The 26,330-nt window shown below is 33.6% G+C and overlaps 1 protein-coding gene and 1 non-coding gene across 2 annotated transcripts; both read right to left on the bottom strand.

Annotated features, from left to right (window-relative positions):
• Positions 1-1,350: 1,350 nt before the first annotated feature.
• LOC145632217 (epoxide hydrolase 3-like) lies at positions 1,351-24,387 on the bottom strand. The gene is made up of 3 exons (XM_081684528.1): positions 23,804-24,387; positions 16,161-16,393; positions 1,351-1,855 (listed from the first exon to the last, which is right to left on the bottom strand). The coding sequence occupies exons 1-3, from the start codon at positions 24,281-24,283 to the stop codon at positions 1,609-1,611; spliced, it is 960 nt and encodes a 319-aa protein (XP_081540654.1). The 5' UTR covers positions 24,284-24,387; the 3' UTR covers positions 1,351-1,608.
• Positions 4,939-5,045, bottom strand: LOC145633553 (small nucleolar RNA R71). The gene has a single exon (XR_014112865.1). It is a non-coding gene; the product is annotated as a small nucleolar RNA R71 (small nucleolar RNA).
• Positions 24,388-26,330: the final 1,943 nt, after the last annotated feature.

The raw sequence follows: 26,330 nt of genomic DNA on the forward strand, positions 1-26,330 counted from the left end.
CTCTTCCTTACAATATTTGGAATCTTTGATTTTTTTTATTTTTTTTTTAAAGAGAATCTTCTAAATTTATCCCAATCTATAAAAACAAGTATAGGCATGTGGGATATGCTTTGATTCGTTGTAGTGAGTGCATTATTAATATTTAACTTTATTTTATATATAACTTTTGCTAGTTTGAGTTTAAAGGTATTTGCGGTCAAATATATAAAAATTTGCATCGATTTACGTAAACAGGAACATCATTCTGAAACGGATGGAGTACTATACAACAACAATTTGTATTAAATAACCAAGACAAAACCATTATATGAATAGTGAAAATCTCGAAGTATTTGTGTATCTATATTTAATATTTCCACCGTATTTTTACAACATTTTAATATTATATATATATATTTTTTCTTTCATGGTCTTCAAACCCACTATTTTATTAGTATTATTTTTTTTCACATCATTAATTTTTAATAAACTATTAACCTTACTATTTTCTTTTTACTATTTTTTAATACTCCCAACTACCTCACTTACCTCTTATTTTATTTAAGTCAACTAATGACCATAAATTATGTGTCAGTCAAAGTATAACGCTTATTAAAATAAGGATGGAGTACTAAATTTTTATAAAGATAATTTAATCCCTTCAAATTTGAAGTCAAGCAAGGTAGGGAGAACGTAGACTTAATGGAGTTCAGTGAAACCTTTATAAATCTATATGTTCTTTTGTTGCTTGTCATCGTTTTATCGTTTAATTGCATTTTGTGGAGCCAGGATCTATTGTTCCCCTTGCTCGAATTTCTTTTACAAGAATGCTAGTTGTTCTCTTAGTTCAACACAACCCCCCTCTCCTCTTAATTGACTACTAATTTCATTTTCAACTTCACAAAAATAAAATAGAAATAGGCAAATTAAACAAGCCTTAGTAGCACCACCTATAGACTTGGAGCAAAAATTAGTATGCACGACTTATTAATGCGAGTGCGCTCCACAACATCAGTTAAGACCCTATTTAGTTCACCTTAAAAAAATAATATTCAATAAAAATAATTTCAGTTCGGTAAAATTAGTTAGTTCAGTAAAAATAAGTTTAGTTTAGTAAAATAAATTTCAATTCATAAAAATATTTTTTGTTCAGTAAAAATATGTAACTGTAGAAGAAATACAATAGGGAATCAGTAAAAATAATTTTAGCTTAGTAAAACTAATTCCAGTTTAGTAAAATTAATATCAGTTCAGCAAAAATAAGATGAAGTGAACGAGGCCTAAGTATAAATTATTGGGTTACATAAATGACATCAATGACCTGAAAAATTGCCAAATTATGATAATATACCCTTAGTCCGAATTCAAGTTAGTGTGGAGTTTTGTGAACCAGATTTGGTTCAAACTTCACAATTTACCTCAATATATATTACACAAGCTTTATCTTATTATATCTATACATTCTTGAAATATCAAAATGCCATAACAATAAATTTAAAATATAAAGTTTAGGATCGAAATAAGTGCAACCCTTAATTTACAAAACCTTAAATATAAAAATTGTATCGTTTAGGGACAATAATATTGGAAAAGAGGCCTTATTGTCATGGTAGGTTACATTAGCCTTGATTAGAATCTTTTGATGAAATTATAAATGTGATTGGAAATAACATCAGGCTTCTCTTGCTGTATGAAATGACCTACTTGTTCAAGTATGACCACATCCTCTAAGAGTGGTACATCCTTTTTCATTCCCCCTTGATGAATGTATTCCCTTACACCAGGCATATAGTATGTTAGGTCCAAGTCACCTACAATAAATTTCACAGGTACTTTCACCTTTGCTCCTGTCCATGCTGCTGTGAGTTCCCAGTTCCTGGAACAAAAAAGAAAAATATTATGATGGATGTGAATTTTATATTATCATCCCTAGTCGATGCAATAAGTTAAACGTTTAACTTTTTTTCGTTAAATAATATCTTTATATTAAATTATTTCACAAGTACTTTCACCTAAATAATTGACACGTTTAACTTTTTTTCATTGTTCATACACAAATTTGGAGCATCGTTTTTTTTATTTTATTAATGTACTAAATATAAAATTTATCATGAAATATATGATAGTTAAATAGGTTATAATATAAAGTTTTATAAAATCAAATTTTTTATATATATTTACTACTCCCTCCGTTTCGTAATAATCTCAACACTTTGACTTTTACACCATCCATAAGCTTACTTTGACTATACTTTTTACTAATATATGAAGTATAAAAAATAATATATATATATATATATATGTTGCTATGCAAACTATTTTTGAATTAGTCTTTATGCATATTTTCTTTAAATTAAAGTTTTATATTTTTTTTAATAAAATGTAATTACAAATATTAATAGTCAAAGTTGTGAATTGGTATGTGTGTCAGGCTGTCAGCCATAGTGTTGCGATTATTATGAAACAGAGGGAGTAATATTTAATCATATATAACTTCAAACTAGTGCATTGACATGTATGTCAAATTTTCCTGTATCAATTATATTGGAACTGAGGGAGTAAAAGATTGTAAAAAAATGGGTGGGTGTATATAAAATGCAAATAAAGTAAGAAAATGTGTACGAGTAAAGAAATCTATATACTTATACTATAACGGAGTATATAAAATGCAAATATCCTTTTTTTAGGTAGGCTATATCACTCCTAAACTTTATTTTATTTTATTTTATTTTTAGATTTTGGAAACTCTCTTTGGTACTCTCCAATTTTAGAAAATTCTCCATGGTAAACAAAGTTTTATGAAATTATCTTTGATACTCAGTAATTACCGTTTCTAATTCAATGATGACATTAATGATATAAATATGCAATTAGTTAACTAAAGGAATAATGATTAATATAACCTTATGATGTGTCTAATTCATATAGTATTTTATCCCCGTCCCTTGGTCATAATTAGTAGTGTTTTTGGCTCTTTAGAGCCACTTTTATTACTAATTGGTGTTTTCTAGTGTTTTCGTAGTTTTGGTTGAGTTTTGTAGGAAATTTCACTTTTGGAGCATTTTCCCGGGTTTTCATGTAGCAACTACGGACATTGGAGGAGCACGACCATTTTTAAAGCCCAAGGCCGGTTAAAGTCATCAAGCCGGTGATTAAGGGCTCGACTTGTGGAATACGAGCGTTGGACCGAGTATTCAAGACCCTAGGTGGATATCCGGATTGGGCTAAGAAGAAAGCCCAATCGAAGTTCCAAGCTTCAAGGAGAAGCCGGGCCCGATCGGGTGAGCATTGGCTCGATCGGGCGCGGCTGTTCAGAAGGGTGTGCGAAGAAAAAGGCGGGCTCGATCGGGCAGCCCTTCGCCCGATTGGGCGCGTGATTCTGGGGAGACATCTTCGGCGATTTCTTAGTTTCTAATTAGGAGTAATTTGAGATTATTGTTTAAGTACGATTTGAATTCTTTTTCTTAGGACTTCTTCTCTTAGACTTTCTCTCTCTACTTAGCTTTAGATTAGTTTTCTCTCTCTACAACTTTGTTCTTAATTCAACTCCTTAATTCTGATTACTTTGGTAACGATTTCTTCTATTTTAATCTCAGTTATTTACTTTATTTCTTTCGTCATGTCTCCTTTAATTGATTTGTTTAGTTTATATTTAATTATGTCTGAGTAGTTTTATTTCTAGGGTTTGCGGGGATCCATAAATAATATGAGGGAGTAATTTATTGTTGTTGATTGTCAATGCTGGACTAATTTCCTATTGATTGGTTTAATGCTATGTGACTAGATTAGGTCCGATCTTTTATGCATGAGTTTGACAATATTGATTCAAGATTCGAGAGCGGAGAATTGATGTTTAGGTCTAGTTTCAATAGGCAGGTTAATTTATAAATGGCTAAGTCGAGATTCGAGAGATGAGATTTAATACCGGTAGATTAATTCTGTGATTGTAATAAGTAGCGAGAGCCCTTTATGATCTGATTAATTGATGGATTAATGATTGATTGCTATGTTTTACCCTGGAATATTATTTATTGGTGAACCTATGCCCTAGGTCTTTTATCCTTTGATTTTCTTCCTACTTTTATTCCTTCCCACTTTTACTCTTTTTATAATAACGAATTGGTTACCTAATAATTTAGATTGCTTTAATTAATTAGGAATAGAAAGACCAGTTTCCCTGTGGATTTAACCCTACTTCCCTATCTGCATTAGCTAGAGGATTTAGGAATTACTTTTGATTGGGTGATACAACTTTAGCCTATCAAAATTTGGCGCCGTTGCCGGGGAAACGGTTTTATTTTTATTTCTGATTGTTTTCTGCAGTCTAGGTTATTTCTTCTTGTCTCAAAGAACGTTAGTTCTTTGAGGCAAGTCTCATATTTGCTTTCTAGTTCTTTGTTTATGCCCAGGTGTTTTTGATCAGGTGATATCCCATTCGATCCTGAGATCGAACGATCCTTCCATAGACAAAAGAATCTTTACAGGCAAATCCTGGCGGGTTCTAGTGATAACAATAATCGCCGAGACCCTCCAACTGATTCTAGCGATTCAGAGGTATCTTCAGATCTAGAATCAGAGATGGCGGTACCTAAGAAGCTCAGTGATTATTCGCAACCAAAGCTTATAGATTTTCCACACCTTACTCCCACTCTATCTCTTGATGGGGTACAATTCGAGATTAAACCCCAATTTATCACGATGATAGAAAGGAAGCAATTCAATGGAGCTAAGGGTGAAGACCCAAATCTTCATATAGCAGACTACTGTCAGTATTGTAATACCATCAGGCAAGTTGGGGTCACACAGGACCAAATCAGGGAGATTCTCTTTCCTTTCTCTTTATGTGGAAAAGCCAAATTATGGTTTAATGGATTAAATAGAACTGCACTTGGTATAACTGACTGGGAGACTCTTGTTTTAAATTTTTATAATAAATATTATACTGCAGAGAGAACATCTGTACTAAGGAGTGCTATTCACCACTTTGCCCAAGAGGCCGATGAAACTCTACATGAGGCTTAGGAGAGGTTCAACGATCTAAAGAGAGAATGCCCCCACCATAATCTGGCACAATGGCAGTTGATCCAAGCCTTTTACAATGGGATTGGAAATTCATCTAGAATAATATTGGATTCTGCAGCTAGTGGGAGGTTTATGATCCTTAATGTTGATGATGCAGGTTAAGTTATTGAAGATATGGCAATTCATAATTCCCAATATGGGAACCCCAGAGGCTTTGCTAACAAAGGGAAACATAGTGTCGACTCTATATCCTTTTTACAAGCTTAATTAACCTCTATTTGCCAAAAATTAGACAATCTTAGTACTTTAAATGTAGCTAATGTTTCTGCAATTAATAATAATGCTAATGAGGCTTTCTGTGAAAATTGTGGAATTGTAGGTCATTGGGAGCAAGATTGCAAGAGTTCCGTGGAGCAAGTCAATGTCTTTCAAGCTTATAGGCAGAATAACCCATACTCTAACACCTACAATCGTGGGTTCCGGAATCATCCATATCTTTCCTATCGGAGCACCAATGTCCAAAATCCGCCACCTCCACAAGAATCACAGGCGCCACAACAACAACAACAGAAATATTACCACCCCAATGCCGGCTAGAATAACCAACCACAACAACCCTCCTCATCTTCCGACCCTGCTTTGGCAGAAATTAGAGCGATGTTGGCTAGTATGCAGAAGCACATGGAAAGTAGAGATGTCCAAATTTATTTGATCATAGCACATAATAAAATTGTAGATAATCAAATTGTGCAGATTTCTACTACTCTATAAGCCCGTTAACAGGGAGCCCTGCCAACACAGCCAACCAGGCCTACGGATCAAGCTTTTGCAATTACTCTAAGGAGTGGTTCACACTATGAAGGGCCCCCTATGCCCAGAGATGATGAGCCTATTTTTAATGAATAATGCTAATCTTGATTCCATTAAACCTGACAATGTAGCTAATAGCCCTACAGGGCTAAAGAGTAGTACTAATATTTCTGATAATACATTGCAGGGTACGACTCCAGGGAAGGTAGAAGCTCCAGATAAGAGCAGTAATGCTCCAAATCCAGTTATCAAACTTCCATTCCCCAATTGTCACTTGAAAACAAATTTGGATAAGCAGTTTGGTAAGTTTCTGGAGATGGTTAGATTTGCAGGTAACAGTTCCCTTCACTGAATTAATTACACAAATTCCTGCATATGCATAATTCATGAAGGAAATATTGACTAGAAAGAGGTCTATTAGTGAGGTAGAGACAGTCGCTTTTATTGCAGAATGTAGTGTCGTACTTTCAAAATAAATCTCCACCTAAACTGAAAGATCCGGGTAGTTTTTCTATCCGTTGTCATATTGGCAATCTAATGATTGATAATGCATTATGTGATTTGGGTGCTAGCGTTAGTGTCATGCCATTGTCTGTGTGTTCCAAGTTAAATATGGGTAAATTAAAAGCTACTAATATTACTCTACAAATGGCCGACCGTTCTTTTAAATACCCCTTAGGTGTTTTAGAGGATGTTCCTGTTAGTGTAGGTAAATTTTATATACCTGTTGATTTTGTTGTTATTGATATGGCTGAGGATATGCAAACCCCAATTATTTTGGGTAGACCATTCCTTAACACTGCAGGAGCAATTATAGATGTAAAATGTGGCAAATTGACACTATCAGTAGGGGACGATAAAATTACTTTCAATATGAATAATACCCCTAAAATCCCCATGACAGAGGAGAAGTAATTAGTGTTAATGTGGTTCATAATTGTTCTAACAAGCCCCAAGCTCTTGTAAAAGATCCCTTGGAGGCGGTACCTTGTGTTGCATTTTCTACAGATGAAATAGACAAATGGAAAAAGGAAGTTGATGCAATAGAAAGAAACCTCTACACTGTCGGCCTTGGCTTTGAAGATGAGAATTGAAGGTGGAAATAAACAAGGATGTTGTGGAAATTGAGCTTACAGTAAGTGTCCCGCCAGATCGAGTTGCAATTGCTCAATCTAGTGATAATTTAAAGCAACCATCGGTCGAAAAGGGGTCTAAAGTGTGTATTAAAGAACCCCCTGTTCAAGTCAAGGAGGATCCACGAGATAAGGTGAATTGGCGTCCCACAGGGCATGTCAGGAAGCCGCGTCGTGGTGTAAACACCGCTCGACCGGGTGAGAAACCACCCGACCAAGCGGTAGACCATGGGTCCTAATTTTTAAACTTGGTAAGAAGGTCGTGCGGGACCTAGATAAACTAGCGCTTTGCAGGAGGCAACCTGTATTTCTTGCTTTCTAGACTAGTTTTTTCGTTCCTTTATTTTTTTTATTTATTTTTTTTAGAGAGGTGAGAAGAGTGCAATTTTACCTTTTCAAAGTGTTTTTGTACAAGTATTGAATCAACAAGTAAGGAGATTTAAAGAGAAAAAGTAGAAGAATTTGCGTACTCCGAGCTGGGCACGGGCCCGATCGGGCGCGCAAGTAAAGCAAGAAATCGAGCAAAAATTCTCCCGATCGGGCAAGGAGCCCCGATCGGGCGCGCAAGTAAAGAAATTTCAGAGGTTTAACTCGCCCGATCGGGCAAGGCTTGCACGATCGGGCGCGCAAGTGAGATAAGAAATTTGAGGGAAATTCGCCCGATCGGGCGCATTTTTGGAAAAATCGAGTGAAGCTAAAAGATATATCAGGCAGAGGTCGCCTGATCGGGCGCGTAATTGCAGCTTTGAGAATCAAGTAATTTGCCCGATCGGGCGCGCCTAAATTAGGCCGACTTACTTAACTTCTTTTTCTCCTCCCTTCTATTCTTTTCTTCCTTATTTAATCTTCTTCATTCACTCTTTCTCTCTCTAAACTCCATTTTCATACCTTCAAACTCACTTTCTCTCTCTAAACTCCATTTTCATACCTTCAAACTCACTTTCTCTTCAAGATCCCCTCAAATTCTCCCATCAAAACCTATAAATTTTCACATAATCTTCATCCTCTCACCTTCCTCTACATTCTCCATACAATTTTTCCCACTTTCTCTCAATATTTGTGAAAACCCTAAGAGAGAGAAAGCTTCAAATTCCTACTCCAATGGCTTCCAAGAGATCTAGGCAACAAAGGGGTGAAATTTCAAGACAACAACCACCAATGGTTGACCCGAAACTCCAAATTCCGGGGTGGAGCGAGGTGGTGATCACCTCAACCGAACAACGGGCTAGGATGCTTAACCTCATTCAGAGGCAGGTAATTCCTACTCTCTTTGTAATTCATCCTACATTGTCTAGATTAGGAATTGATAAACCGGTAGAAAAATTGTTCAAGGGTATTGGAATGAGTGGCGTTTTTCAAATGCACTATGACACTTATGATTATTTGACTTTGGAATTTATTTCTAGTTTTAATGTGATTAAAACTAATGCTTTGATTACTCATGTTCAATTCCGATTGCTTAACAATGATGTGCGAATGACTTTGAAAGAATTTGGTAAATTGTTTGAGCTAAAATCAGATAAACACATTGAACCTTCCCAAGACCATATTGCCGTGGTCTATAAAAAAACTCACAGGGGAGGGTTTAACTAACCTCCAAGATGTCAAGGGAACTTGGATTCAACATCCCGTGCCAAAATTTTGGCAACAGTTTGTTAGCCTCACCATTTTTGGGAGGCATGTTACGGCTAATGTAAGGAGGGATGAGCTATAGTTGTTGGCCTCATATGAGATCCCTAGCGCCAAAAAATTGAACATCCCGCATAGGATAGCCCAACACTTCCAAAGGGCATGAGGTAGATCTAGGGCACCTATCTATTTTGGTGGGTTGGTTACCCATATTGAGGTCAAACATCTAGGTTTCACTCCGACCGGCCATAGGAAAGTAGAGGGTTCTACTCTTATGGACCTTACTTACCTAGGAGGCCTTAATTGGATCCAACCCATGGGTGGTGAGACATGGTGGATAATCCACCGAGAGTCGGGTAGGAGAGACCAAGCCTTTAAGCTACCCAACCCCACCTTGACTAAATTTGAGAAGGGTAAGCCTTCCTACACATTCGAGTTAGATGGTCAAGGGGAGGCTCAAGCGGCTCACCATACACCACCCCACCCACAACCTCAATTCCAACCACCACCCCAACACTACACACATGACATCCCTACCTCTTTTGTTGATTATAACATATACCCTCATGCCCCATATGACTTTTCGGCTTTTAGGAGCCAACTCGATAGGATTGAGAGGGGACAGGGAAGAGTAGAGGGTTTAGTGCAAAACCTGGACACTAGAGTAAGTTATCTAGATCGAATGGTTGGGTATGTAGAGAGAAACCTAGGGAGGGGTTTATACCCCATGTACGATGACTATGCACACCAAGGGGCTATCCCCCCCCCAAGGCTCTTGTTCCCGACTGGTTTCAATACCCCCAAGGAGGGTATTCGACCCCCGGTGCCTATGGTAGTTATGTGGACTATTCTTCGGTCCATGGTTATGGGGCCGATGCTTCTTTTGGCGGGATTAGGGGGAATGTGGACCCTAACTACTTTGCAGGTGGTTCGGGTTATGGTGGCGTTGGTATGAGCCATGGAGGTGCTGGCTCTAGCCATGGAGGTTGCTACTCGAGGATGGATGAGGATGATGATGAGGAGTAGCTACTCTTAGCTACACCCCCAAGTCAATGAAGGCATTGCTTGATTTGGCTTGGGGGGAGATGATCTTGTACATATGGTAACTCTCTCTCTCTTTTCTCTATTTATTGCTTCCTAGTATAGATTTTATTGCTTTCTAGTGTAGTTTTTATTGCTTTCCTATATGAAAAATACAAAAAAATTGAAAAATAAAAAAAAAAATCCAAAAATACGTTCCAATGAATTGTAAATCATGCTTCTTTGTGCCCCATACTTGAAAAATATTGTTTTGTTTCTTGGTATATGATAATGAGCATTGTGACTTTGTTGATCATGATTTGAAGTTTGATTGTCCGGATGCCTAAACATGCGTCAATTTTGCCCAACTACTTGTGAATTAAGTGCTTGAATAGTTGATTTGGTTAGGAATTGTGTGATAGTTTCTGGTATGTCAATAAATTTGAGTATTGGTTTGCAACTATGAGTAATGTTTGTATGGCTCAATATCATGCACATTGTGGAGGACGAAGGCGTTCATTCTTTTAGGTAGCCTTCAGATGATTTTAGATACATTTGTTCCCTTCTTGCTACCCATGTTATTGCTTGTGCCTTTTATTGATTATTAACCATATTACAAGCCTATTTAGCCCCTTTGGTTACTAGTCCCAAGCTTGGCTTGGGGGAACTTTTAGTTAGTGAGGTGAGGGAGTTGTAGTGTGCACATTATTTGCACAATGTGGGAATAAAAGAAGAGTGTTTGTTCTTTTGATTTTGTGGTTGGAAAAATTGTTGATGGTTTGTTGTTCAAGAATGAAAATTTTTTTGCAATGTGAGATAAAAAGAAAAAAAAAGAGCAAAAGAAAAAAAAATTGTTTCAAGTATCCAAATGTTCTATGTGAAGGGTGCTCAAGAAAAAAGAAAAGAAAAGAATTCAAAAAAAAAAAAAAAAGTTCAAGTTTGAAAAAAAAAGAATGAGTTCAAAGTTTGTTTTATTTCACTGTTATTCTTTATTATCATATTTTTATGAGTGAATGTGTAAGTGTTGGGATTGTTGTTATGTATGGGATTGTTTGGTGAAATTTTGTGGAGTTAAGTTATGATTGGAGATGATTTGGTCATTGTTTGTTTTTTACCTTGGGTTTTGTTAGGATATGGCTCCCTTAAGCATGACTTTTCTCCCACATTTTCCTAAATGTTTCCTACCCTTTACCCTAGCCTTACATTACAAGCTTTAAAGACCTTCCGATCGTTGTGCATAGAGTTGTATGAATGTGAAAGTGTTGTTTATCAATGCAAGTTATGATTTGACATATTTCGAGTCGACTAGTAGGTTGAGTGTATATCTTTTTAAACACACGAGAGTGTGAGTTGGGAGGGCATTGTTCACATAAAAGGGGTTGAGATGGAGAGCGATCGAGTACATCTTTTACTCGCCACATAAATGAGAGTTGAGTGTGTGAGCACTAGTATTGAATTCTATATGCTCATGTGGTTTTCTCTACTTGACAATTGTTGGGGAGGAAGAGTGATTTGATGAATGAGATTGATTACCATTGAAGCATGTTTATTAGCTTTGCCTTGAATCGTTTGTGCTTGATTTTAATTCCATGGGGTGAGGCATCTTTTATATGTTCATTGATGAGCTCTTTGCTTAGGGGCATGCAAAGGTTTGGCTTGGGGAAGTTTGATCTGTCTAATTTATATAGTATTTTATCCCCGTCCCTTGGTCATAATTAGTAGTGTTTTTGGCTCTTTAGAGCCACTTTTATTACTAATTGGTGTTTTATAGTGTTTTCGTAGTTTTGGTTGAGTTTTGTAGGAAATTGCACTTTTGGAGCATTTTCCCGGGTTTTCATGTAGCAACTACAGACATTTGAGGAGCACGACCGTTTTTGAAGCCCAAGGTCGGTTAGAGTCATCAAGCCGGTGATTAAGGGCTCGACTTGTGGAATACGAGTGTTGGACTGAGTATTCAAGACCCTAGGTGGATATCCGGATTGGGCTAAGAAGAAAACCCAATCGAAGTTCCAAGCTTCAAGGAGAAGCCAGGCCCGATCAGGTGAGCATTGGCTTGATCGGGCGCGGCTGTTCAGAAGGGTGTGTGAAGAAAAAGGCAGGCCTGATCGGGCGCGTGTTTCTGGGGAGACATCTTCGGCGATTTCTTAGTTTCTAATTAGGAGTAATTTGAGATTATTGTTTAAGTACGATTTTAATGCTTTTGCTTAGGACTTCTTCTCTTAGACTTTCTCTCTCTACTTAGCTTTAGATTAGTTTTCTCTTTCTACAACTTTGTTCTTAATTCAACTCCTTAATTCTGATTACTTTGGTAATGATTTCTTCTACTTTAATCTCAGTTATTTACTTTATTTCTTTCGTCATGTCTCCTTTAATTGTTTTGTTTAGTTTATATTTAATTATGTTTGAGTAGTTTTATTTCTAGGGTTTGCGGGGATCCATAAATAATATGAAGGGGTAATTTATAGTTGTTGATTGTCAATGCTGGACTAATTTCCTATTCATTGATTTAATGCTCTGTGACTAGATTAGGCCTGATCTTTTATGCATGATTTTGACAATATTGATTCGAAATTTGAGAGATGAGAATTGATGTTTAGGTCTAGTTTCAATAGGCAGGTTAATTTATAAATGGTTAAGTCGAGATTCGAGAGATGACATTTAATACCGGTAGATTAATTCTGTGATTGTAATAAGTAGCGAGAGCCCTTTATGATATGATTAATTGATGCATTGATGATTGATTGTTATGTTTTACCCTGGAATATTATTTATTGGTGAACATATGCCCAAGGTCTTTTATCTTTTGATTTTCTTCCTACTTTTATTCCTTCCCACTTTTACTCTTTTTATAATAACAAATTGGTTACCTAATAATTTAGATTGCTTTAATTAATTAGGAATAGAAAGACCAGTTTCCCTGTGGATTCGACCCTACTTCCCTATCTGCATTAGTTAGAGGATTTAGGAATTACTTTTGATTAGTTGATACGACTTTAGCATGTCACCTTACTATATAAATAATAAAAAAAAACCCAGACATCCCAACCCCAACCCACTGCCAGCCCCCTCCCCCGGCGGCTAGCGACCCTCTCCCTCCTTTCCCTTGGTGCCGACGGCCTTCTCCGTGGTAGTGACACGCTAAAATTAGCCACTAATCTCCTTCCCCCGATTCTCTTTAATCTCTTTCCCCGATTCCCTCTAATCTCCTTCCCCTGATTCCTATCCCATCCCAGCCACCCCCAGTGTCGGCGTCACATTGAACCGACACTCCGCCGCCACCCATGAACCACCTGCTGCATTCTCCTAATTATTCGCTCATTGTAATGCCAAGATTGGTTGAATTTCTCCTAATTCTTCACCAAGGTATTTGGATGATAAAATCTGGGGGATAAATCCTTCGAATGCTATGTTTCTAGGTTCAATTCGCCTCAATTCAAGGTTTGTTAGGGTTTTATGGGTGGTGGTCAAGGTGGTGAAGAGGTGGTGGCGCCGTGAAAGAGAGAGGGGAAATGACCGGTGGGATCATACTCAATCAACCTCTTCGTCTAGGACGAGCCATAGTAGGGCGGCGCCCAATACACCAGCAACTCCCATCGGCGCCAGCTTCGGGGTGGTGGGTAGGCAGGGGCTGGGTTGGGGGAAGAGGGAAGAACTGGGTGGTTTTTTTTTTAAATATGGGTATTTTGGGCATTTTTCTTTTCTCTCCCTTTTAAAACATTAACCATGGTTAAAATTCCGAAAATTCTAAACTTGTGTTACCACTAAATTAGTTTTAAAAATTATAGATTACCGAAGATAATTGGATATTTTAGTGTTTACTATTGAGGAGAAGAAAAAATATTAATGAGTACCATTGAGAATTTCCCATTGATTTTTACATAATTATTAATTTGCAACTTTATAATTTAATTATTTAGTTTTATGCACATATTTCTAAACATTTTTATTTTTTAATTTCAATCAACCTTAGTTTTATAAGATATTATTTTTAATTACGCTTTATTTTATAAACCTAGCATGAATCGAGAAATATCTAATATGCTTACAAGCAGTACTAAAGGCAATTGACAAAAATTTAAGTTCAAGAAATAATCTATGACAAAAAAAAAAAAAAAAAAAAAACAAAAAAGATTAAGATTGGGTTAAAAAATTATTTTTTATTTATTTTACTCTTGAATAATCTATTAACTATTACTAAAAAAAACATTGCTGACATCATCAATCCTTAAATTATCCTACATGTCATTCTAAGGATAAAAATTTTCTCTCCATTTTCTATGTGTGATGTCATCATTTATTTTATTTTTTTAACCTACACTATACATTTTTCTAACAAAAAAAAATTGCCACTCTTTTATACACAAATGATAGAACTTTATTTTATGCATAATAATAAAAAATAATTAAAGCGTGCAATGCACGAGTCTAATCTAGTTAAGATATATAAAAAATAAAAAGTTCACATTACATTAGTTCAAAATTTTCAATTCATTAAAGTCAAATTTACCTAGTTTTCTGCAAATTAAACTAAAACAAGTAATTGGCCCATGCAATGCACGGGTTATACTTGTTGCTTAAACATTTTAATATTTTTTAATTCATGAATTGTTACGTTGTACATTTCGATTGCTCTTAAGTATAATTTAAATCTAATTATATGTAAACATAAATTGCATTGTAGTTGTAAAATAAAATACCACTTAAAAGTAATTGCATTATTCTTAATTAAAAAGTTGTGTTATGTTGATTCAAAAAGAAAAAGCTGTGAAAAAAATATACAATTTTTATTTTTTGACAAAGAAAAAAAAAATAAAAAATAAAAAAATAAAGCTAAGTCACGAAATTTATCAAATTATAAATAAAAGTTAGGATAAGATCTAGTGTTTTAAAAAATCAAACGAACATTTAAAAAAACTATAAATGAAAAAAATCATTTTTAAAATGCAAACTAAAAATTCTCCAAAACCAAACATATAGTTTAGTGGATCTAATTCAAAATTTAGTAAAAACATTTTTTTTTTTTGGGATGCAAACAAAAACAGATTAAAAACTCCAAAAAAAAAAAAACCACAAGCAAAGTTCAACTATCTATAACTATAACTAAAGAAAAAACCGCTTACATCAGCTGTGTACACATGTCATTTTATCATTAAAAAATTTCTCTCCAATTTGCTTATGACATCATCATTTTTTTTTCCTATTTTTGTCTTTCGAAATTCAAGATCGAAAAAACTAATTCTTAAAAATAAATAAAAGTGTGAACATCAATTAATCAAAAACATATTAATGACTTTTCTCTTTTCAAAAACCCTCATTTTGTGGTTAATTATTTTACACTCTCTTATTGATTTTTTTTGTAATTCTAATTAAATCGTGCATCGCACGAGTACTAATCTAGTATAAAATGTAAAATAATTGCAAAGATTTATAAATAAAAAAAATGAAATGAAATGGCATTATAGAAAAAATTGTAAACTGTTAATAAAAAAAAATAAAAAGAAAATCTATCAAACTGAAAATATCTTTATAAAACGCTAGATGAATTTCTAAAGCACGATTTGTTTTAAAATAAACAATTGCACAATTCACAATTAAAAAATATCAAAAAGAATTTTTGGAAACAAATTTGACGAAAAACTACCATTATAAATTTAAACTAAAAGGGAGTTCTTATAATTCTCCTCTTTATACAACGTAAAATATTGTATGTTGAAAGTCAAATTAAAAGATGAATTGTAAACAAAGTTGAAATTTTTTACCTACGAGGAGAATCATATAGAGAATGAAGAACAAAGAGGAGAATAGCGAGAGAGGGAAAATATTTAACGTAATGGTTTATAGTGATTTTTTCGGGGAAATGGTTTATATTGAATTTAAAGGAACCAAGAGATCCAATGTACAGTGAACAAAATGAAGAAGCGTTTGGTTTCAAAAAAAAGAAAAATATGCCACACCAGAAATAACACAAAATTTCAGCGATCTTCCGAGAATAAAACGACCATTGAATTATTCCAAAATGAAATGACCTTTGATACACATCTGCCAAAAATAGAACATAACCGGTTGGTGACCTATTTAAAAGGTTACCTGTTAAACGTGGCACACTATCATTGCTCAATTTTTTTAACATTTAAACAAAAACTCAAGGATTCGTTTGGCATTGCTGTGTTTTGCTGTTTTTTGTTTTGTTTTGTTTTTTTTTTTTTTTAAAGTATATGATATATATCCCATAATGAATCAAAAATTATATAAACTTATTATAATCATGATAATTTTGAAAACTGACAACAGAAAAATGAAAACACCTTTTTCTTGTTTCGTGTTTTTGGTTTTAAAAAAAAAAAAAAAACAGGAAACTGAAAACAAAAAATGATGCCAAACAAGCCCTAAAAAAACAATAAAGGACACATGGTTTCTAGATTTCTGATAAATTTTCGAGTTATAAAATATTAGTATAGATGTGTTGAAGTTTTCTTCAAAAAATATGTGTTAAAGTTAGTAATCATAGTCCTCAAAACTTAGCTTACCAAGGTAATTAATGTAAGAGGGTGAGAAAGAGGAACATACAAATTTAGAGCACGATAATAATTTAATCCTCCAGTGAATCCAGTCTGTGTAAATTTGTGAATGTAATAGGTAGCTTCTTCTTTGGACACAAAAGAAGGAAAAGGGGGCACATCTTTGAAAGCCTGTCCTTTGGGCAAAAACAAGGGCCCTGGGTTGCGATATGAAAAAAATTTCCTTAACATTTTTTCAGCTCCACCTGCTTCAGAAATCTCACTTTCAATTTCTCCTGCTACCTTTTCAATAATTTAACAATGAGAACAATTTACATTACAGAGTAATATATAGTGAGATATTTATAATCACGTAAAGTGAAAAATGGATAAGTAATAAAAATAAATGACAGTATATACTAGAGTAGTCTTTCTTGGTACGTATCTTGATCGTGTACAACTTCTTTCTCCTTAATACCTAGATATTTATAATCACGTAAAGTGAAAAATGAATAAGTAATAAAAATAAATTAAAACAGGCCCTAAACCGGGTAGTCTTTCTTGATACGTATCTTGATCGTGTACAACTTCTTTCTCCTTAATACCTAGATCTTTGGATAACATTGTTTACATTATTATTATCTTTAATAATCTCTTCTCCAGGCCAACGTCATTATTAGGATATTTTGACTTTTACCACAAAAAAAAAAAAAAAAAAAAAAAAAAAAAAAATCAAAAACTTGTTTTTTATCACCAAAACTTTTATTTTACCACCAAAAAATTCTAAAAATTGTTTTTTACCACTTAACATCGAGAAAACCGTTAAATCTAACAATTTAAAAATAATTCTTCGAATTTCGTGCGCAAAACATGTTCTTCATAGGTTTAGGGGGGCATTTGGCCCTATTGGTCCAATTTGAGGTCAGAATAGAAAATAAAAAATGATCGGAAATGCCTCGTTTTGCGTGTTTCACAAAAATCAAGGTATTTTTAAACACGCAAAATTAGTCATTTTCGATCATTTTTTTGTCAATTCTGACCTCCAATTGGACTCAAAGGACCAACATGCCCCTAAAACCCCTAAACACCATGTGTTTGATACGAAAATAAAAATTTTTTAAAAATTCTGTTAGGTTTTTAACGACAGGTGGTAAAAAAAACAATTTTTAATTTTTTATTTGGTGGTAAAATAAAAGTTATAGAAGTTTTGGTGGTAAAAAACAATTTTTTTGATTTTTTTTTTGTGGTAATAGTAAAAAAAATCCTCATTATTATCCATTATTCTTTTACCTAATTTATTGTCAATCTTTTGTTGAATAACTTCAATAATTAGAAGGTCTAGATAATCTAACTTCTTAAATCCCATTTAATTATTTTCACTATTTCATTATCAAAAGCAATCCCTTTTTCATAAATTACTTTCATGATTTGATTTAGTTTATCAGGGTCTTCTTTCTTATCAAATAAGATTTGTAATTCTTCAAGCATTTTCTCCTGAAGATGATGATGGCTCATCTTTAATGTCTTTGTTCTTTTCCTTTTCACTAGTGGGTCTTTTAGGGAGTGATACTATAAACTTCTAATTTTTATAAATATTCTAAAAATGGTATTGATATTATTTATAAGGGACAATTTTTCTTTATTAAGTGATACTTATTTATTAGACTGATGTCAAACTTCATTTGTTAAAGCAAGTTATATTTATTTAACTTGTCCTTTTAGCTCACTTAAATTTTTATTAATATGATATTTACGTTGTTGTTAACAGCTTGTTCTCAATATTAATACAACAAGCATATATGCTATCAACTTTTATTTTTAATTAACCAATTTGATCTATTATATCATTAAGAACTAGGCTAAAATTAATAGTATTTTCATGAATGTGAATAATAGTGTTTAAAATCAGGTTTTTGTACATTTAGTAGACGGCCTAGTATCATCTACTTTTACTTTATTATTAGTTTAATTAGCAACTTGACTTAATCTTAACCGTATGGCTCTAATACCAAATTAACACAACTACTAAAAAATTAAGATTATTAAAAGAGATTATAAACATTAATAAAGTACAGAGTAAAATTGCTTACTAAAAAATCAACTTATTTGAGGTCTACCACTGAATACTAATTTGATACCATTGAGCAATAATTTCCTACCAGTGACACTTAAAATAAAAGAAATTTTTTAAATTGCAGTCATTTAAAAAAAAAAAAAATTGCATATTGCAGCCCAAAAGTTGTTATAAATTGTAAATTGCAACCCAATTCAATATTTTCATCGATTTGCGTATCAACAAATGTTCGGTTAAGGTTTTAGCGTCCATTTTGAACCTTAAATACTTACTCCACTTTTCATTTGCAGTTGTTTTAAAATAATTACGCTGTCGTTTTAAAATAATTAGTTCTTTCATCTTTAAATACTTTCTCTACTTTCCATTGATGGTCGTTTTAAAATCTCCATTTCCCTATTTAGAAAGCTTTTACAATATTTAATTCATTTTTCTCAACTAGTGGACCCAACATAAATCATATTTTATAAATTTAATATTCTCTCTCCGCATCCAATTCTCTCACATATTTTTGCTTTTTACAATTTTTTATCCTTCCATCAACCCCACTACCTTCATATTTTATTACTACCTCCGTTACATATTATCTGCAACAAAAAGATCGACACGGACTCCTAGAAAAAATTTGTATGTGAGTGGTAAATGGAGAGAGAAATATAAAAAAGCATGTGATGAAGAGAGAGATAGAGAGAAATGACAACCAATAAAAGGAAAAAAAACATTTGTTACAAATAAAGTGTAGTATCTATTTTTAGTAAATGTTGCACATAATATGAAACAGAGGTAGTATTTTCTCCAATTTCTCCTAAAATTCCACACATGAAAAAATGAATCAAGTATTTAAAAATGGAAGAAGTAATTATGTACTGTTTGGTCTTTAAAATATATCATTGTGACCTGTAATGGTACTACAGCTTTTTACAAAAAGTTTTTTTTTTTTTTTTTTTTTTGAAACATTTACAAAAAGTATATTCTAATATAGTGAAATTCCTAAATTATCCCATGAGATTTGCAGCTCCCTGTTAGCCGTTGGTACTTCCTTTCTTTGGAATCCCTCAAAAACTAGTCCGATCCCTAAACATAATTTCCAATGGATACTTTCGACAACCAATATAAACCGTTGGTTTTGTGACTATCCGACTGTGAGATAGAAAGAACTAAGGCACCATCTCTTCATCATTATTATTGCTTAGTACTTACACGACAGTGCACCAACTTTTTAATTTAAAAATGGAAAACTCTCTCTCGAATAACCCTCAAAGTGCGACTAAGAATGCGAAAAATGGTGCTCCATCCCTTGAAGAAATAGACTAATTGGATCAATCAAACAAGAAAAAAATAAATAAATAAAATCAACCATTTAATATATAATGCTACTGCTGAAGATGATGAGGAGATGGCTGATGCTTGTGTCGAGAAGCAATCAGAATAAGGATACTACCATGGGGAAAAACAGCCTATGGCAGAGCAAACTGGAGGTACAATTTCCTTTAGAGATTTGCTAAGGGGTGAGTCGTCTATCCCCAAAGGTCCTCAAATGGAGATTCTGGATATAAAGGATGAAGAGGAGATAGAGTCAGATGATGAAAGTATCCCTGAGGAAATTCTTAATGATGAAAGATGTCCTGTGATTAGGTTATCATAGGAGGAAAAACAAGGCTTCGACAGCCATGGAAAACTTGTTTGATAATAAAGGTGTTTAATGGTAAGATTGGTTACATGGGATTGATGAGAAGACTGAAGAAAAATTGGAATATCAGGAGAGAATTAGTCCTCACTGATATTGGATGCAGTTACTACATAGCAAGATTCACAAACAAAGCTGATTACAACTATGTATTGACTCAAGGTCCATGGTTACTTGATGATAATTACCTCACGATAAGGAAGTGGGTTCTTAATTTCATTCATGATGAAGCACCAATCAAGGTCCTTACTTTTTGGGTACGTATACCCAACTTTCCATGGAATATTTTGATATCAACTTCCTTTACAAAACTGGTTCGAAAATTGGCAAAGTGTTATGGGTTGACAAAACTACTGCTCAAGCTAAACGGGTTTAATTTACTAGAATTAGTGTGGAGATTGATCTCTCAAAGCCATTATTGTCCAAGTTTTGTTTATAAGGAAGAGTTTGGAGAGTCCAATATGAAGGAATATGTATGATTTACTTTAAGTGTGGCAAGCTTGGACATGCTGAAGATGATTGTTCTCTGAATCATGAAGAGGACCAAAGTATTGCTATGACAATTCACAATAAAATCCCTTGCATAATCATAATCCTAAGCCTGAAGAGACTGAGGACTTTGGTTCATGGATGATGGTGAAGAAGCCAGGCCGCAAAAAGAACGAGGATGTCCCAGTTTCTCATGGTGAAAAACAAATTTTATTTCTCACATGACATTTTCGTAAATAAACCAACAATTTTGTTCAACTATGGGGCCCACAATAATGAAAAAGTTGTTGATTTATTCACAAAAATGCCCCCGTGAGAAACAAATTTCGTTTCTCACCATGAGAAGCATGGAATTTCCCAAAAAGAACACCAAACAGGACAAAAGCCCAATTGGAGGAGCAAAACCAAATTCGGGTGGAGTTCAAATTTTGGAAAGAAATAATGTTAATCTTGGTGGAGCTGGAAACAAGGGATTGGGGTCAGATTCAACATGTTGGAAGGTCAGGATGAGGAAATTTTGGAGAATGAAAAGGAGAAAAATAAGGAGGCAGAAAATATGGTTGAAGATAAAGATGGAAGTTTTATCGAGACGATTGATTTAGGAGAAAAATTGCAAGATCTTCTACCTAATGAAGGATATGTTCCTATCTTTAGAGTAAATAATATTCCCTCAAGTCAATCTCATTCAAAAAAAAAAAAATCCTACAATAGTTTATCGGGAAAAAAAGAAGATTTTATCTTCCAAAAATAACACTGAGCCTCTAAAGGAAATTAATGATAATCAAAATATTATCATTAACAAAAATAATAAGGAAGTCCACGCAGGAAAGGGAAATCCATCTTATTCCTTCGATGCCCTAAAGCAGCCGACACAGAGGAAAATATTCAAACAAATTCAAGCATTCTAAAGGCTAGCAAGGTGATCATTCAAGAAGCAGAAGTGCAAGAAGAAGCAATCACTCATGTCTCAAACTCTTTCACCGATCACCCTCAAAGTTCCTACAAACAAGATACTTTGTATAGGACACTCAATGGAGGAGCCATACATGGTAATTTTGAATCCCCTGATTCATGTACTGGAAGTGCAACTCGAATCAATGCTACCACCAACTACAACCCCACTGGAGTTGGTGGCTACTATGAAGATTCCCAATGAGTTTAAGCGTTTGCTTAGATTCATTATTGATGCATATATTTCCTCTTTACCTTCTATACGTTTTTCTGTGGAAGATACAATCCCGAATTTTGCTCTGGACTCTCTACCAATTACTTGTATGGTGTGGAACGTGCAAGGTGCGGGTAGTAGAAATTTTATCTCTTCTCTTAAGGATTTGGTTAGGATTAACAAGTCTAATGTCCTTACTTTGGTTGAAACGCATATGGGTGGTGAACATGCTCTTAAAATTGCTTCGATCTTTGGCTATGGTGGTCATGTGAGAACGGATGTTGTGAGGTTTAGTGGTGGCATTTGGGTGTACTAGAAAAAAGATGTTGTCACTGTTAGCCCAATATATAAGCACATATCACCATGGAAATCTCACGTGATGGAGCTACACCATGGTACTTCACGACAGTTTATGCAAGCCCGAACCCTGCTAAGAGGAAAGAATTATAGGATGAGCTAGAAAATTTTGCTCATACTCGATCATGACAAACCTTGGCTTATGGCAGGGGATTTTAATGACACTCGATTCCCATCGGAAAAAAACACTACTTCTTGTAGTGAGACTAATAGAAGATCAACTAGGTTCAATGAGTGGATTGAAGGCATGGACTTATTAGAGGTGGAGTTTTCTAATGCAGCTCACACGTGGGATAGAGGTAAAACTCCCGAAACAACATATGTTAAAAGAACATAAGTTAAAGAACATACGTTAAACAACGCATTATCTTTCAAAAAAAAAAGAAAAAAAAAATCGAGTCAAATTCAAAGAACATACGAGCCAAATTAAAAGAACATATTTTGTATTATTGAAATCCAAAAAATATGTTTTATCAACATATGTTAAAGAACATAAGTACATAAGAACATATTATCAAACATATATAGGTATAATCTTTGTCAAACACAAACATGTTCTTTTTCAAACACTAGCATGCATGTTCTTTTTCAAACACTAATATGTTTTTTTTTTCCATGTTTTTAAAATATGCCTAAAATTCTTTCTGGATGCACCATGCGCATGGTGCACTATACTATTTTCAGTAAGTGAAAGTGTAAAAATAAAAGTGAGTATTAACATGCATGTATATCCCAGATTAAAGAAAAAAGAAAAGTGTGTTCACTTTAATTTATAAGGCTAAGATCGATGCCACTTCCCTCATTAGCATATAGTTTAAAGTGTAACCTCCTTAGACTTAAAAAGTAAACACACGTGACGGGTCTGTCCGGTTGAGGGTTGTTTGTCACCTTTTCTAATACGGAGTAAGTTCTTACTCTATTACAATGGATGAATTTCCTAAAAGAATAAAAAATAAAAATTGGATAGTCTTTTGTTAAAGATCTATATATTTTTAGGCCCTAATTAGTGTATTTTACAAAATTTGACGTTGTTGTAAATAATACTCCAATTTGTAGCTATTGGAAGGTCATCTTAATTCTCCAACGAACCTCCTTATTGATCTAAACTGGTTCATTAAACTTTGTATCCACTCTAATGTAACACTAAAACAAATAGAGTACTTGTAAAGAAACTTAAAAGCATCAAAATAAGCTAAACTGGTTCATTAAACTTTGTATCCACTCTAATGTAAAACTTACACAATTGAAATGAGAAACTTTAAAGCATGTATGTTTAGGAGATAAAAAGAGAGGGGTAAGGATTATGGGAAAGAATCATTATAATTTCTATACCACGTAATTAATAATTTTAGAGAGGGATAGTAAAATAAAGAATTAAAGCTCTCCTTATCCCTCAAATTCTTAACATGGTATAAGGGAGAAGGGATGATGATTATAATGTAAAACCATATTTACCCTTTATGAAAAGAAATACTTCGTATAAAACTAAAGGAAGGATAAAGTTTATTAACAAGGATATATTAGTAAAAAGAAATATAAAACTAAAAGAAGGATAAAGTTTACTAATAAGGATATATTAATAAGTGTTGAATCCAGGTCACTTTGTTACTAACCAAATTTAACAGTAATTTTGTTACTTATCCTATTTTTATACCAAATAAGGGTTACAAATTCCAATATGTGGCTAGCCACACGGTGACCAGTCATTATAGGAGTTACTTCGTTAGTATTACAAGGGTTACTCGGTCAGTTTTACGGGTTTTACTTAATCAATGCTATATAGGTTACTCAATCATATTATAAAGGTTAGAAATTATATATTTTATTAATTTACAAGCGGCCATATGATATGATCAGCCAGACACAAAACGTGTTGAGTAAAGGTTAAGACTATTTTATCCTTACTCCAGCTAATAATACCCTAAATGATACTCAATAAATTACCTGAAAGCGGGAAACATAATAGTCATCGCCATAGGCAGCACGAAGCCCATCAACTAGCTTGCTTTTAGGATTCCGGGGAAAGAAAGCCACGCTAAGGTTCACCAACGCCTTCACACGATCTGGCCGAAAGAGGCACAACCACCAAGCAATCATTGCGCCCCAGTCATGGCCAACCACAAAAACCTCCTCTACCCCTAACTCATCAATCAATGCCACCAAGTCACCCACAATGTGCCCGTAAGTGTAACTACAGGCATCCGATGGGGCGTCTGTGTCGCCGTAGCCCCTCATATCGGGGGCTACGGCATGGTAACCAAGAGCCGAGAGGGCCAAGATTTGGTGCCTCCAAGAGTACCATAATTCAGGGAAGCCATGAATGAAGAGTACAATTGGTGCCCCCTTAACTCCTTTCTCAGCTACATGCATATTTATGCCATTCACATGAACTTTCCGGTGTGTTATGCCTTCAGATGTTTCCATTTTTATCTCACCAAAGTTTAGTTTTTTGGTGGAAAATGAAGTTGGTTGGTTGGTTGGTTTTATGGTTTTCGCTTTTTTTGTTGTGGTCTTATTATTTGTGGTACTTGAGAAGTTTTACATAAAAAAACGTGATGAGCAAGGACTAAGGAGTGGACCAAGTGTCATCATTTATATTAAAGAGGAAATGAATTCTATCCATAGATTTCACAATTTGTTCTGTCATTGTAGTGTCAGTTGTTTCTTTCATTTAAGAGAGTACAAATTACTTCAATTATTTTCTTTAGGACACATATGAATTGGAAATTTTGACATAAAAGTGAATGGTGCGTGTATGCTTTTCATAGTTTTGTTTTTTTGGTTAAAAAGAGCGACTAGATTAATTCAGAATAAAGTTAATGTTAGTACAGTAAATAGTCATAACACTAGTTGTAGTTCCCATGTGTTACATCACCAAGCATGTAACACAATAAAGTTCTTGAGCCACTGCACATCCGGGCTTGATGCTCCCTGAGCTAGTTAGGCCTTGTTTAGTTCACCTTATTTTTACTTATTTAAGAAAAAATAAGTTCAGATCAGGAAAAATAAGTTCAGATCAGGTCAAATTAGAAAAAATAAGTTCAGATCAGATCATATCAAAAAAAATAAGTTCAGATCAAATCAGATCAGAAAAAATAAGTTCAGATCAGATCAGTTAAGTTCAAATTAAATACAAATTATTATTATTATTATTATTATTATTATTATTATTATTATTATTATTATTATTACTATTATAATTATTATTATAATTATTATTATTATTATTATTACATATTATTATTATTATTATTACATATTATTATTATTATTATTATTATTATTGTTCAAACAATAAACGATAATAATTAAATTTTCTTTATAAGCTCCAAATCATAAACGTTTACAAATATAATTTCCATCATAAGAAGTTCCAAATTTCCTTCGCTATATTAAGTTGTACTTCGTTCATTAGGCCTTACGGTTCTCGTTAAACAAATCATAATCTGCTCTTGGTTCGATTTCTATACCACTATCAATGGGTATATCCAACTCATGTAATCGAATAAAATTGTGAAGTGTGAATGCAGCAACCATAATCGCCAATTGATGTTTAGTGTCCATATTTGGCATCATTGTGAGTATTTTCCATTGAGATTTGAATTGTCCAAAACATCTCAAATCATTCCAATGATTTGTTACTAGTTTGATATTGAATTGCTTTCCACATTTTACGATCAAAGTACTCACTATTCTATCCCAATTAAGCTTTAAATATCCAAATTCTTTCATCTCCAAGCATATGTCCAACAATATCTCCGTACATTCTTCAGACCATGCTACCCAGCCAGCCATTACACTATGATAAAGAGCACTTTGGAATCAATATTTCATGCATAAATTATAGACATTAATGTTGAATTGGCACCAGGATAATAATCAAAAGGATTCTTTTGAAATAAATGAACTGAAAATAAAATATTAATTGTGCTTTACATTTTCATCGATATTACTTGCATTAGGTCAAATGTAAAATTCATGAAACAAATAAATGTATATTTTTTTACATTATCTAAAAAACAATGGACAAATGATAAAATTAATGGCATAGAGTGTTGAAGTATTTACCTATGATGGAGATAAAAGACAAACAACCTATTGAACAAATGAATAGAAAAATATTTTAGGAGATTGATTTAGAGTGTGAAAATTATGACACTAAGATGTTGTTTTATATAGGAAAATCGAGGTGTTACCCATAGTTGTTCAGAATATTGAAATATGAAATGATAATTTTCAATTCAATTTAATCAACCATTTTACATTACCAAAAAATTTGTAAAATTCCCTATAAAGCTATGACAAATTTAATCTGCAATTTAGGTTTTTTAGGATCCCATTTTAATACTTTCTTATAAACAAATTCATTTATGATGTTGGATATTGTAAATAATAAAATTATCAAATATTACAAGTATATTACCTTATACTATCTGATAATATTAATACTTTTAGGTTTCTTTTAAAATAT

Source organism: Chenopodium album, chromosome 5 (assembly GCF_948465745.1).
Source record: "Chenopodium album chromosome 5, dcCheAlbu1.1, whole genome shotgun sequence".
Lineage (NCBI taxonomy): Eukaryota > Viridiplantae > Streptophyta > Magnoliopsida > Caryophyllales > Amaranthaceae > Chenopodium > Chenopodium album.